The sequence below is a fragment of the Chelmon rostratus genome, chromosome 21, assembly GCF_017976325.1.
Source record: "Chelmon rostratus isolate fCheRos1 chromosome 21, fCheRos1.pri, whole genome shotgun sequence".
Classification (NCBI taxonomy): domain Eukaryota; kingdom Metazoa; phylum Chordata; class Actinopteri; order Chaetodontiformes; family Chaetodontidae; genus Chelmon; species Chelmon rostratus.
Window position 1 is genome coordinate 15,454,291 of NC_055678.1, and position 14,610 is coordinate 15,468,900.

General features: G+C 41.9%; 1 protein-coding gene across 2 annotated transcripts in view; it reads left to right on the forward strand.

Moving 5' to 3' along the window:
- The window catches only part of itgb4 (integrin, beta 4), a 25,222-nt gene continuing 10,612 nt past the window's right edge, over positions 1-14,610 (forward strand). The window contains exons 1-29 of one of the 2 annotated variants that reach the window (XM_041962337.1): positions 1-445; positions 2,670-2,752; positions 3,579-3,661; positions 4,233-4,334; positions 4,462-4,663; positions 4,742-4,838; positions 4,969-5,140; positions 6,126-6,389; positions 6,514-6,603; positions 6,703-6,825; positions 7,648-7,815; positions 7,927-8,003; positions 8,135-8,343; positions 9,567-9,670; positions 9,762-9,857; positions 10,008-10,140; positions 10,253-10,378; positions 10,734-10,852; positions 10,939-10,972; positions 11,078-11,272; positions 11,433-11,536; positions 11,626-11,684; positions 11,823-11,846; positions 11,939-12,087; positions 12,229-12,408; positions 12,573-12,721; positions 13,008-13,215; positions 13,863-14,180; positions 14,364-14,536. In XM_041962337.1, coding sequence (XP_041818271.1) covers positions 2,677-2,752; positions 3,579-3,661; positions 4,233-4,334; positions 4,462-4,663; positions 4,742-4,838; positions 4,969-5,140; positions 6,126-6,389; positions 6,514-6,603; positions 6,703-6,825; positions 7,648-7,815; positions 7,927-8,003; positions 8,135-8,343; positions 9,567-9,670; positions 9,762-9,857; positions 10,008-10,140; positions 10,253-10,378; positions 10,734-10,852; positions 10,939-10,972; positions 11,078-11,272; positions 11,433-11,536; positions 11,626-11,684; positions 11,823-11,846; positions 11,939-12,087; positions 12,229-12,408; positions 12,573-12,721; positions 13,008-13,215; positions 13,863-14,180; positions 14,364-14,536 — 3,834 coding nt within the window. In that variant the 5' untranslated portion in view covers positions 1-445; positions 2,670-2,676. The remainder of the gene's footprint in view (positions 446-2,669; positions 2,753-3,578; positions 3,662-4,232; positions 4,335-4,461; positions 4,664-4,741; positions 4,839-4,968; positions 5,141-6,125; positions 6,390-6,513; positions 6,604-6,702; positions 6,826-7,647; positions 7,816-7,926; positions 8,004-8,134; positions 8,344-9,566; positions 9,671-9,761; positions 9,858-10,007; positions 10,141-10,252; positions 10,379-10,733; positions 10,853-10,938; positions 10,973-11,077; positions 11,273-11,432; positions 11,537-11,625; positions 11,685-11,822; positions 11,847-11,938; positions 12,088-12,228; positions 12,409-12,572; positions 12,722-13,007; positions 13,216-13,862; positions 14,181-14,363; positions 14,537-14,610) is intronic. The other variant, XM_041962338.1, reaches the window with a different exon arrangement.

Consider the following 14,610-nt stretch of genomic DNA (forward strand, 5'->3'; position numbering starts at 1 on the left):
GAGAGTGTGTGTGCGTGGGTGTGTATGTGTGTGCACAGAAGCTAAAGGAGGGATCAAGTCACAGCACACAGTCATATTCACTCAGTTGCTCTGAGTCTTACTGTCTCTCATATCTCTCTCTCCGGCTCACACGTAAAAGCTCTTGCACACAGGCTGAGACACACACACACACTTGACTAAGCTGAGTTTGAGGGCAAATAAGTCAATATTTGACCAGGCCAGACTGTACAGGAAGGAAGAAACAAAAGAGAGAAAGGAGGAATTGGAAGTCTCGTCTTTTTGGAACTTTGAACTTGGACACGAGGACTTGAAGAATTTCTTTCTTTCAATAGGTGGATACAAGCTTTGTCCAAACTCTTGGGTCACGCAAGGCATAAGGGATTTAGTTTTTTTCTTATTTATCGTTGGACTTTTGGACTTGGACTGGGCGAGAGCGCAGCAAGAGGTTTGTTTGATCAGTAATCTTTTTGTATCCAGTCATAAATTTCCAAATGGCTCCATTGTTTTCAAGCCCTTCAGCTTGAACGTGTTCTTTTCAGCCTTGCAAAATGCACTGATTATTCTGCTGGTTTGCATTTGTATGACTTTTGAGCAAGGTGAGTTGCTTTTAAGTGTGCGTTATGTAACTTTATATCCCACCATGAGGTTTTAGAATTACATGCAGACTGAAGACTGAGCTCTGGACAGATTTGGTTTTAGCTTAGTGCTTATTTTCTCTTGAATCTCTTTTTGTAAATTATTTTCTGCATGATTGCCCACATCAAAGCAGAGACTACAGTACACCACAGGTGAAAGAAACTGGATCAGAACGAACAGTAGAGAGAGAATTCCCAGTGTTTGTAAAAGCAAGTTTGATGTTGGCTACTGCTTTAGAGATAATATTAAACCCATAGACCTGCTGTATTACTTTGCTTTGTGTTCTTTGGGTTTTTAAGGTGGAATGCAGTAATAGCTTCAAAGGCTGGGATATTACAGGTGTCTGCAGCTGTGATTTAACTTGCTGTCAAAGGCAACTCCCCAAGCATGACCCCCAAATCTGTTACTAAAGACCTCCACCCCTTACTGATGATGTCATGACAGGGGTCAGACGCACACCCAGCGGTGGTATGTTCACCTGGCAGACGTGCTGTTGTCTGTTGAGACAACAACTGCAGCTTTGAACTCAGAAAAGTGTGCTGTCCTTTTCTGTGCCACGGCGGCATTCAAAAGCCAAAGAAAAGGCAGCATGAATGACTCAGTTCTATTTTCTGTCTCTTGGAAGCTGTAATTTGTGTCTCCCACTTTATTGTCAGTGTCATAAACGCTTGTGTGCCTTTGATTTTGTCTGAGATGGAGGAAAAACACAAAGTGCTTTTTCTCCGCTCGGCTCATATTCCATGACTGATGGTGAAGTTTGGAGGATAAGAGCTGGTCTGTTCTGTTTTTTTCCCTGACCCATCGCGGTCTCAGTGGTTTTTTTGACACCCTGTGGCATGAACTTGCACACACACACACATGCACACACACCTGTAGTCAGCTTAAGTTCACAGAGAGTCGCTAAGGTGCTTTTCCCATGTGTTGTTTTCAGACTGTGTTTTTGACTGGGACAGGTCATTCTCTCGCCTCAAGGTGAAATTCCTCCTTGGAGTTGTAAATCTTGAGAGCACAAATCATCATCTTTTTGTGCACTGTGGTGGCATGTCCAGTATTCAGTTATCTGCCCACTGAGACAATTACTGAGACATTTCATGCCACATAGTGTCCTTTGTTCATTCTCCACCTTCTGTCTTTAGTGGAGATTGTTTTTGTGGCTTCCTGTATATCAGATTGTTTTTGATCCAAGATTCCAGCATAAAAGTATTAAGTGGTTTTATTGTGAAGTTTACTCAGCATGCTGCGGGGTATATTCTCAGGTCCCACCCTGTATTGGTCCCGTCCTGTTGTGATGCTTCTCACACGTTTATCGTGCCTCAACTGGCTCCTTATAGTACATCTCTGTCTGAAATTAGCGATATGAGAATAGCAGTTCACCAAATCAAAACTGTATGAAAGGCATTACTTAGCCACTTATATCCATGTGTAAAAAGCATGTACATATTATAATTTAAGAATAGGACAAAAAAAACAATATTTTTAAGGGCTTGTTTCACCCAGTTACATACAAAAAAGAAAAAAAAGGGCTCTAGCTGTTTTATTTTACCAGGTTTTAAGATATCAAAACTTTTTGAGATCTCTGCTCCCACCCTGATGCAATGAAGGTTGGACAGTCACATTCAAAAATCTATTTCCACAATCAGCGACCCCAGCAAACAGGGTGTAGGCAGAAATGTCAGGGATGTAGATCTCAAAATGTGAGCACCCAAACTATGTGCATGGCTAGATACTGCTTGAGGGAATTTGAACAGAACCTTTGGAATTGTACTTAAACATACCTGAATATTTATGCCTATATTCAAGTATGTTCACAAACCGAGGTGAAGGTATGGGCATTGTCTGGGCCTGTTCACTTTCTCTGAGGCTTGACTGGGGGAAAGTACAGGTGGTTCAAGTTACGCCTTGGTCTGCACAGATTTCACTGGGGGATTAAAGTCTCTCTCTGCCTTTTTTCTCTCTCTGTGTAACAGTGGATCTCAGCTTGCATATGTGCATATATGAATGTTTGTGTTTGTGTGTGTGTGTTTGTGTTACAGGAAGGAGATGGGGAGATGGACATTACATCTCTCAGTGGGGCTTGGGCTTCTAGCCATCCTGTTGACCTGCTGCTATGCTGAAGGTGAGGAAGCCCAGAGTCATAACTAATAATCCTATTCCACTACAAATATTTTTTTGTTGACAAGTAGTAGCCTAAACAGTCGGCTGGAAGAGTCGGATAGTCGGCTCGGTAAATAAAGAGTGGGTCATTGTAACTGTGAAACAGAGGTTGACTTAACAAATACTCAATTGGTTGATTGACACCAAATAAATCATCAAGTATTTGTTTCTGTCATTTATTAAGCAAAAAGCCTGTGAAATGAATAGATTTCCTGATTTTCACTGTTTTATTTCAATATTTGGTGTTTTTTTGCTGCTGATCAAAAATAACAAGCAGTTTGAAGATGTCACCTTGGAGCTTAGGGAGACTGCGAATCATTTTTTTTTACTAATGTCTGTCATAATATCAGCAAAATGATTAAATTATTAATCAAACACATAACTGACATATTCCTTAATAATTGAATTAATAGATTCTGCCCTAAAGTTAACAAGGCTCAGTTAATCCACTGTTTTTAATGGATGTGTATGACACACAGTAAAATATTACTCATGGCTACAGCATATACGGTATTTGTATTTGTGTAGATTTATATTTCTATATATTCATCTTTATATTTTTATTTGACCTTTTTGTATCACTGTTAGGAAGCTGTTGCTTCCAGCATTAGTTTCATTTGGAACTCTGTCAGGAGAAAATAAGATGTTGTACCAAAGCCTGTTTAGTGTTACCACAGGTATTCTAGCTATGTTTCATGGGTTTGATTCTCACTTTGTTGCCTCTCTGTGACTCTGACTCTTCCTGACACTTACCCCTCCCGATCTTCCTCCGCCCGCCCCCCCTACAGTGAACTACTGCTTCGCTTCCAGGGCCAAGACCTGCTCAGAATGCCTGCAGTCTGGGAAAGGCTGCGCCTACTGCCCTGATGAGGTGAGAGCACAAAACAGCAAGACTATAAAAGAAGTGGATTCAAATCTGTCAGCGAAGTTACTGAGCATAGTTGATAAGTATTTGGAGAACCTTGTCTTTGTGCAGTGGGATAGCGTTCAGTTTAGTTTGTAAAATGTTTTAACATCTAAAATTTTAAAAATCATAATAAAGTAGTTAGCTAGACGAATTCCAATTTGTAACTTGACAAAAAAGATCTTAGCTCAGGTAAATTTACTTGGTTTCCTAGGAACTTTCAGCTGCATATCATGGTCTTCATTTGAGGATGGAATTTAGTCAGTTGTCAGGGATGGTTCAATTATCATAACATAACCTAAGTATGATACTTCAGTCATATAACAATAGTAATATGACAAAAAAAAAAGCAAGCTTAATTAATTTCAACCACATCTCCGGGTCTCCATCAGCTGATAGTTTGCTACTATTTCCAGGGTGCAGAATTCGATTCAACCTTCAATTTATATTTTGCATGAAACAAAAATGATCGTTATAAGTGTCTGCAAGTTAATGCTAAGAAAGCAAAGCTAACTTATCAAACATCCTGTTGGCTCAGACCTTTAATGGCCCTCGCTGTGACCTGTACGAGAATATACTTGCCCATGGCTGCACCGCTGCAGCTGTCATCACAGCTCAGAGCAGTATGAAGATAGAGAAAGTAAGTCTTCATCACCCTCATTTCTCTTCCAATCATTCCGCTTTTCTTTAGTCTTAAATTTATGTTGTTGTTTCAAGTCAAAAAGTATGAAATCCTTACTTTACCTCTGTTTGTTCCTGCTCTGAAGCAACAAATCAACATGCAGCTTCAGCAGTCTCAAGTGTCTCCGAAGCAGATGAGCATGACCTTTCTGCCAGGAGAGGAGAAGCTGGTGGATATGGAGGTTTTTGCTCCAACCAAAGGCCCTCTGGACCTTTATATTCTTATGGACTTCTCCAACTCCATGGCTGACGATTTGGACAACTTGAAGAGGATGGGCCAAGAGCTGGGTGAGCATCCTTGTACTGACAGCGTGTTATGATGACTGTCGAGTAAGTTGTGGTGGTAATACTGATGGTTTCCTGTAGCTACATTGGTGGAGAGGCTGTCAGATGACTACACCATTGGGTTTGGAAAGTTTGTGGACAAAGTGATCGAGCCCCAGACTGACATGAGACCCTCCAAGTAAGAGAGAAATTATGGCACGAGCATGTTGAAGAAAATTAAGCACATACATAAAGTAGTGTAACCTAAATGTACATGCCATTTCCTCGTTCTGTCTCATCTTTTCTCCACCCTCCTTCCACTTTCTCAGACTCGCTCAACCGTGGCCCAACAGTGACTCTCCATTCTCTTTCGAAAATGTCATCAAGCTGACCAAAAACTTAGACTTCTTCACCAGTGAGCTCCAGAAGGAGAGGATATCTGGGAACCTGGATGCTCCTGAAGGAGGTTTTGATGCCATATTGCAGGCTGCAGTTTGTGGGGTTAGTAAGCATACTAAATACAAAACAGATGTTGCTCTGCCTAAAATTGGGTGGCAACAATACGCATGTGGCCAGATGGTTACCTTTTAATTCTCTGTTAAAATTGCACCATATAACTTTTGGAAGAAAGGATAAACCATTTTTCCTGTTACAAATGAAATGTTGATTTTGTGAGCAATGAAACAAACATTTGTTCAACTCAGTACACTCAGTGGTTTTATCTGCGACAGCCTTACTTGGTCTGGTAAAGCTTATGGTGGCTGATGTTAGCTAATGTTAATGTTGCATTAACATTACATCTATGTTAATTGTAATATAATGTAATGTATACCACTGTATGAGTCAGTTCATCAATTTAATGCCTCTTCTTTACTGGTGATACTGTTTCACTATGTTTTAGCAGATAAACATTTCAGTGCTTTTGGTCAGAAGAAGCAGCTCTATGGAGCCTTTTGGCTTCTTCCAGCTAATTGTTTTGGCTTGTGGCCTGTGACTGTTTTGTTTCACTCTCATTACTCACACAGCAATATTTTCAGCTGCGGGAGGCAGCTGTTTTCATTTAAAAAATCTTTTAAAACAGTATATACTGCTTGCCCAGTATCAAATGAGTAAGTAAGCAACTGGCAGTTGAACATTGTGGAGCGTTAGCAGCTAAAAGGCCAGTGTCACACTAAGGAGTTAGGCGAAAACTGCTGAGAGGGGAACAAATTTTGAATTTTCATTTGGACACAAACACAACTCCATATGAATATAGTTGCTCTGTATTGCCGCTACATCCAAGTGCCCAAATAATTAGTTATTGCAGTTTTAAGAATCTTAGAAATGAAGGAAAATGTAGTGTACTGACAATAACAATAGTCACATTTGGCCACAATTGCTGGTGCTCAACAGATTTTGCAACCTTTAATTTCTTTTACTTACTTATCATTATTCTCTACTGACCACTGTTTCTTCTGCTCTCATTTGATTTGTATTCTTATTCTAGGATAAGATTGGCTGGCGTGATCACAGCACACATCTCTTGGTTTTCTCCACTGAGTCAGCCTTCCACTACGAGGCTGATGGCGCTAATGTGCTGTCAGGCATCCTGAAACGCAACGACGAGCGCTGCCACCTGGATGCAGAAGGCAAATACACAGAGGATGTACACCAGGATTACCCTTCAATACCCACACTGGTCCGTCTACTGGGCAAACACAACATCATTCCCATCTTTGCTGTCACCAACCACTCCTACACGCACTACAAGGTTGGTGGGCTTTAGTTATTCAGCTTTCATTGAAGTTATACCCCATGGAGTTAAGTTTTAGGTCAGACTTTAGGTCATGGATTTATTTTTTGTGTTGTGTATTGTAATGTATTTCTCTGTTTAGAAACTCCAAGCGTATTTCCCCATTGCTGAGGTTGGTCTGCTGCAAGAGGACTCGTCCAATATCCTGCAAGTCATGGAGACTGCCTTTGAGGTAAAACATCACCCGTCCCGTCCTTTTTTGAGACTTTGTGCAGCTACCGGCACTCTGTGCAAACTTCTGTTTGCTGATATTTGTCATTTGTCCTTTCAGAACATCCGTTCTAAGATGAGCATCCGTGCAGAGGACAGGCCGAAGGCCTTTGAGGCAAAGTTCTTGTCCACCAGTGGAAAAGTTGCACAATACGGGGATTTCGATTTTAGACCTGGAGCAGTAGTAAGTGGAAAAACAAGATGCAAGACACTGATTAAACACACAAACATTTGTGGATTTAGGAGACCGAATGCTGGCTTTTATAGATGATGATAGTCCTCACTTAGAGTAATGTTTTGTTACCACTAATATATTAATTCTTGTAATTTTCTTAAATGTGTTTTTCATTGGAAACAATAGGATGTTTAGAATTAAAATTTCAAGTAGTCTACACACTTCACTCCCTGATAATGATACTGTGATACTATGCATTTAAAGGGGAAAAGAAAAAACAATAGACATATATGTAAATAAGTTAAAACAGGAGCTGACACAGACACAAAGTTTTACTAAACTGCTGTCTTGTCAGATGAAATCCATTGTAAGGAATTCCTTTTTAAGTACTACAACAGTTATTAATCAATTACATGGAAAAAAAAAACCCAAACCAAATAAAATCTGCTAGCTCAAGTACCGCCTGCAATTACAAGAAAATACATAGATATTTGTTAAACTTCTTCTTTAAATGTAAACATGGTACAGGTTTATAAAATGGGGCAGAATTTGGGGGAATCTGTAGAAATCTTGCTGTTGTAAATTATATGTTCCCTAGTCAAAAAAAGAGGGATTCAGTCTATCACCAAACTAATTCTTGTCTGGCTGACTTTACATTACTGCTATCAAATGAATAATTTGTTTACATAATAAGTTGTTGGTCAACTAAACTGATGAGTTTTGATGGTTTTAGACGTTGTGTCCAATTTTGCTGGTCTAACCTTGTGTGTGTGTGCGCGCGCGTGTGTGTGTGTGTGTGTGTGTGTGTGCGTGCGTGTGTGTGTCTTCCAGGGAAAGTTCAAGATGTGGCTCAAAGCCCAGCGAATGATCGATGAGAAGCCTGTGTGTCAGATGGATCCAAATGAAAAAGATGGGACAATGAGAGTCAAACCTACAACCTTTAACGCTGCTGTAAACGTTAAGGCTTCAGTTTTGTGTCCAACCTGTGACTGTGAGAAGGTAGACACACAGAACACTGACACTGAAGCATGCAAGAAGTGGAGATGAAGTCCCTTACTCACACTTCTTTATGGTACACTCATCCCAGTGTCTCTTTTATCTGTCCTCCAGACGGCCATCCCTAAAGCACCCAGATGCCATGGCAACGGAGACCTGGTGTGCGGGAAGTGTCAGTGCTATGATGGCTGGTGAGACAATGTCAATTATTTATTCTTATAAAAATATATATTTTTAAAAATATTTTTATTGCACCTCTGCCAAGTGACTGTGGCCTCCGGGTGCAATAAAGTCTTTGTGTTTGTCCATGTGTCTCCTTCAGGCTGAGTACATTCTGTAACTGCTCAGCAACTTCTTCAGCCCTGGTCACCGCACAGTGTATAGGTCCGGGTATGACGGAGCCTTGTTCAGGCCGTGGAGACTGCCTGGAGTGTGGAACCTGTGTGTGCTACAACCCAGATCAGTTCGAAGGACCTTACTGTCAGTACGACAAGACCCAGTGTCAGAGATACTCAGGCTTCCTCTGCAACGGTACGACAGTTTGTGATTGTTGAACTGACGAGGTTTAAGGTTCTATGCAAGTGTATGATGTCAGTGTCTCCACCTAGCATCCTAGTTACATTTTGTACTTTCACATACAGCCTCTTTCCATAACTTCAACAGCATTGGTGTGTGTATGTGACAGAAAGTATTTGAATTTATATACATAAAATGTCATATATAATGCTCTTTGTATACTGTTTATATACATACATAATCTTGAATTATGTATAAATCGGGCAAATAACACATTATGATGAAAGTGGCCACTTGCTCTCCAGTATAATAGTAGTCCAACAATTACAAGTGCTATAAAAACTGCTGTATTATTAATGCAATACTGCTACTTAAAGGCATACTGCACAGGACCCTGCTCTCTGCCTGTATTCTCTTGTTATTTTGCTGTGGTTGGGGCGTTTCTGGGCTGCAGCCTTTTGGTAGTTGGTGTGTCACCCCCAGCCAATAACAGCACACAGGTAACATTGGGACTTTCTAAAAAGTAGCGACCAGGTGAAAGACCACAAGCAGCACACATCCAAGGAGAATGTATGGAAATACAGACACAGCGCAGAAAACTGTTTACAAACAGTGACTGAGAATGCGTAGTATGCCTTTAAAATTACAGAAACCTTCACTGAAAGGAAGCTAATACTTAATAATAGTTGTAAAAATAATAAAATGGCACAGTTCAGTGAATAACTAAAGCTAAAAGAAAAGCTGTAATAAACCCATGGTACACTACATGCCCAGCACCTGACAGACAAAGTGAGCTGCTAGCTGATGAAAGTGATGAGATGAGCTGATGAGAGTGGAGCATTTCTTTAACAAGTTGGCAAACTGTTTAACTTTAAAGGAGACAATATGACAATGTTGTGCTTATAGTTTGGTTCTGCTATAAATTTTCGCAGCTTTTATCTTTCTGCTACCAAAAAGTTGCTTTTTTACGTTTTAAGATGCTGGTCAGCTAAATTTACAGTAAAGTGACAGCTCATTCTCTTTTTCCCCTAAATTTTTTAAACTAATCACCTAATGACACATTATACTAATTTGATAAGCAGTATCAATGTAATCATCAGTGTCAAGTTAAAGGACCATTAAAATAAAGTGTAATCAAGCTTCTTTTGTCTGTACTTTATTTGTGATTTCTGCTTTGCCACCACCATACTCACCACAGTGATAAAACAGTCTGATCTCGTTCTTTCTTCTCCTATCAGACCGTGGCTCTTGCGTTATGGGTCAGTGTGCGTGTACTGAGGGCTGGGAGGGCAACGCCTGCGAGTGTCCCAAGAGCAACCAGACCTGTCTGGACAGCAAGGGCGTGAGTAGAGCCGACCATATTTCTTTGTTGATGATGTTATAATGTCACCTTCATGCCACTTGATGTCAGACTGTGTTTTTATCCGTACCAGGGTGTCTGCAATGGGCGAGGTACATGTGTATGTGGCCGCTGTCAGTGTCCAAACTCTGGTATCGAGATGACTTCAACCTGCGAGCCAAATTTCCAGGTGTGTGGATGTAAAATGTAAATGTGTGCATTTCTGCCTGAGAGGGTGTATATCAGTATCAATTCTCAGCTCCAACACAATTTCTAGTCCTGTTTTTGCTACTACTGCTGTCCTGTCTGACCCTTGTGTGTGTGCGTGTGTGCTGTCTAGGCCCAGTTGGGTGTGTGTGAAGCTACGAGGAGTTGTGTCCAGTGTCAGGCCTGGAAGACAGGAGAGAGGAAAGAGAAGGAGGAGTGTGATAAGTGCCCCTTCAAAATTATCATGGTGGATGAACTCAAAGAATGTAAGGACGTATATGAGAAGCAAAATGATTTCTTTTCGCTGAATAACACTGAAACTGTAGTAGTAATGCCTAAAAACATTTAATAATAGCTCACATGTGTGTGTATTTTCAGCTGAGAAGGTGCTTGATTCGTGTAGTTTCCGTGACGAGGATGACGACTGTACGTATCACTACACTGTTGAAAACCCTAAAGATCCGACGGTTAAAGACTTGGAGGTTCAGGTGCTCAAAAAGAAAGGTGAGCTGCAGGTTGGATATGTATCCATGTTGGATATGTATCCATGTACACATGCTCTGTGCTGTCATTTCAGCAACTGATGTATCATTTATTAAAAGATGTCATTCTTAAGTGTGAGCACCACAAACAAAATTTCATTCATCTCCATTGCACTGGGGTGGCGGCAGACAATTAAAACCAAAAATATTTGCATGTGTAGACACCACTGAAATTAAACATCTAATCACTGTCTGAAAACACTGAAACCTTATGAAAGCACCAAACAGGAAGTCATCACAGTGATTTTTGAACAGGAGTGATTTGAGCTAAATCTGTGGCAGTTCTAACTTTATCTACTTTTGTGATGAACCTTCAGATTGTCCCCCTGCTAGCCTCCTATGGCTGCTCCCACTCCTCTTGTTCCTCTTATTACTGCTGGCACTTCTGCTGCTCTGCTGCTGGAAATACTGTGCCTGCTGCAAAAGCTGCTTCCAGGTATGAACACTCACATTTACACCTGTAAATGGTAAATATTTCTCAGTGTCAGTGGGAGTAAAGCTCTCTGTCTTTTCTTGATACAGAGCTGTCTTGCCCTGCTGCCTTGCTGCAGGAAAGGTAAGATGTTTGTTATATCACATGTGATGGAATTGCTTTGCATCCTTTATCCTCCCACCTGGGACCATGTTGAATAGGAGTGACCTTATGTTGTATTCTCTCCAGGTCGCATGGTTGGTTTCAAAGAAGATGAGTATTTGCTCCGCCAGTCCCTGCTCACCTCAGACCATCTGGACACACCGATGGTTAGGACTGGCCCACCCAAAGGAACCGATGTGGTTCGCTGGAAGGTCACCGATAATGTACACCGAGGACCCAATCACCCACAGGCTCTGATAAAGCCCAACCCTAAAGAGACAAGTGAGTGATCAAATGTTTGAGCAACAATAAACTGACCAACTGCATGTTGAGCTAAAGATGTTAGGCGCAAGGCAGATGTTGGGTTTAAAGATTAGATAATGACCATTAAAAATCGAATCTCTGTTTACTTTCTTTTCGTGGTTCCTCTTTCCCCTCATAGTCCAGTTCCCAATCTCCCTCCGGCTAAACAGGATGTTCTCGGAGAACCTGTCTCGCCCTGAATCCAGAGATGCCGAACAGCTCCGCAAGGAAGTGGCTGATAATGTGAGACTGTTTTTATTTGTTGGTCGCCACATGTATGAATGTACATGTGAGTGTATGAATGATCACTGACTATGTGTTCTGTCATTCAGCTAAATGAGGTGTACAAGCAGATTCCCGGGGCCCAAAAGGTTCAAAAGACATCATTCAGGTAAGATGTGTTAAACTACTTGTCTAGTTACTGTGCATACAGTATGTTCCTTAACAGACCTGTTCTTCCTAATCAAAACAAAAATGGAAATGGAATGTCTGCTATCTCACTCATTAAAATCTGTTTTGGTTCTTGCAGAATGCAGAGAAATGCTGGAAAAAGGTAACATTCTGATTGGTACAGTGAAAGACAACACCAGAGTCTACTGTTTTCTGATGCATGTCTAATGTCTCTTCTTCTCCTGCACTCCACAGGCAGGACTATACCATCATGGACACTGTCTTGTCTGCTCCTCGTGGCAGCTACCCCGATATTGTCAAACTCACTGAGAAAAATGTCCAGTCTGGAAACTTGCATGACCTCAAAGTGGTGCCCGGCTACTACACTGTGGCCACAGACAGAGGTGTGTGTTGACGCTTGGTGTGTGTGGATGATAAATTCAAATGTACAGTTAAGGTAATCACTTTCTGATCTCTACTGAGCATCTTATGTTTTTATCAGTCTTTCCATAAATATTGTGGTTTTATTTGCACTTCCTCTGCAGAGGCTGCGGGAGCCATTGAGTTCCAAGAAGGTGTGGAGTCAGTAGATGTTCATGTGCCGCTCTTCGTCAAGGATGAAGACGATGACAAGAAACAGCTGCAGGTGGAGGCCATGGATGTGCCACTCGGCATTGCTGAGATTGGAAAACGCTTGGTCAACATCACCATAATCAAAGAGCATGGTGAGAAATCTCAGATTTCATTTGGCTTAAAAAAAATCAGACTTTAGCTTTGTTTGTAAACTGTGTAAAATGAATGAAAATGAGCTGATTAACTCATCAGAGCTGTGAGTGTAAGATCTTCACTGTGGATTGCTCTAATGGATTCTGCCCTTTCTTCTCCCCAGCCACCAGTGTCTTCTCATTCCTTCAGCCAGCCTACACCTACAGCAGGCAGGATGGGGTGGCCAACATCCCAATCAGCAGAGAGATCATAGAAGATGGACGCACACAGGTCACCTACCGCACACGGGATCTCACAGCCAAGGATAAGAAGGTGAGCTGATGGCTGTGTACTCATGCACTGCCCTGCATTTAGCTTGGTATCCTTTTTGCATACCGACAAAAACGTACAGGTTTGTTACCTACATTGATTTGAATTATATTTTTATTGTATAATAAAAAGAAGCTTTAATACATCTTGGCATGGTTATTTCTGACCTAACTGAAATGGATTTAATGGACTGAAATTGATTGAAATGGCATTCAGAGGTCAGTTTTCAATGAAAAGTTTGGTGGGATACAGGTCTGCAGCATTGCTAACTTTTTCCTATGTATTTTAGGACTATGTGACAGTGGAAGGAGACCTGACCTATGGTCCTGGTGAGACCCAGAAAACAGTGCCTGTTCGCCTGCTGGAGCTGGGCGAGAAAGATGGCCTCTTGGAAGACAAACAGGTCAAGCAGTTTGTCATGGATCTCAGTAACCCACGGCAGGGCGCCAAGCTTGGACGCTACCCGAGAACTACTGTTACAATCGCAGACCAACCAGGTGAGGAGTCTAGACATCACTGTGTCTTGAAGGTGCTTTCAGAAAATGAACCACCATTATCAACAGAACGTAAAGAAGTAATAGTTCTGTGGTATGTCAAAGACATCTATGTATTGTGTTGCAGAGATATCTGCTGAAGTTAGCTTGAAAGGTAGATATGAAAATATTCTGGCTGGATCTGCTGCTTTTCCACACTGGTGATGACCCAACCTTCCTCTCCCAGTTGATGGCTCCCCTGTCTCAGCCTGCCGTGTCTTCATTGTCTGCAGAGTTAGAGTAATGGTCAGAGGTGCTGTAAATCACCTGTGCAACAGTTGTCAAACTGGCTTCTTTCAGCCTCAAAGGCTGCCCACGGTGTGAACCAACAATCCCACAGTGCTCCGAGCGCTCGGTTGGGGCAGACTCCATTCAACTACTAGCTACTAGATTCTCGGTGAACTGCAACTAGTAGCTACAGTCAAAGATAGCTACAGCACAGAGTATAGTGAGCAGCAGTTAGCGTTTACTCTGGTGATATGTTGCCCGCTATTTTTTTGGAACGACCTTCAACAGGTGTCTAATTCTTACACATTATACTGTTAATCTGGTTCCTAGTCAAGTCACTCTTTGGTTTCTTCTCTTCCCTCCTATTTTCTCATTTTGTCCAGAGCCCAGTGTGATGATGTTTAAAAAGGGCACCCAAAACTTCACCACATCTGACCCAACCTACACCATCCCTGTGGTCCGCACTCGCAACCAGGATAGCCCCGCCACAGTGAAGTGGCGCACCAAGAAGGCCCAGCGCTTTGAGCTATCTGGCCCACTAAAGTTTGGCCCCGGAGAGACGGAGAAGAACATTGTGATCGACCCGAGGTCCCACCCTGGCCCAATCCAGCCAGAGACCTTCCAGCTGGAGCTGTTTGATCCAAGTAGCAACGCTTCTATTGGGGAGAGGAAGACCACCCTTGTCAATGTCACTGATGGAGGTGAGACACAAGGGGAGACTATCATTTGCGCAGAAAACATGGAACTAAAGATAACATGGAGAGGCATTTGAGTTGTGACATTTAAGATTTTATATGATGGAAGAAGGGATCATTTTAAACACGTGTGTGTGTGTGTGTGTGTAAATGTTTGTTTCATCCTCTAACTTCTTCCACTTCCTGCAGTTTCCAAATCTCCAGAGGTAGCCCAGATGCAGCAGAAGGGCTACATGAACCAGAAAGCCAGCTCCCCTAGTGGTTACCTTCCCTCCCCAGGAAACCCTAAGGCCAAAGCAACTGGACCCAGAAACATCCGCCTCAACTGGGACCCACCACCTGGTAACCCCTTGGGGTACAAGGTACATCAACTCTACATGTTGAGGAGCTTCAAACCAATGAATAACCATTATTTGCAATAGCCACTGTATTTCTC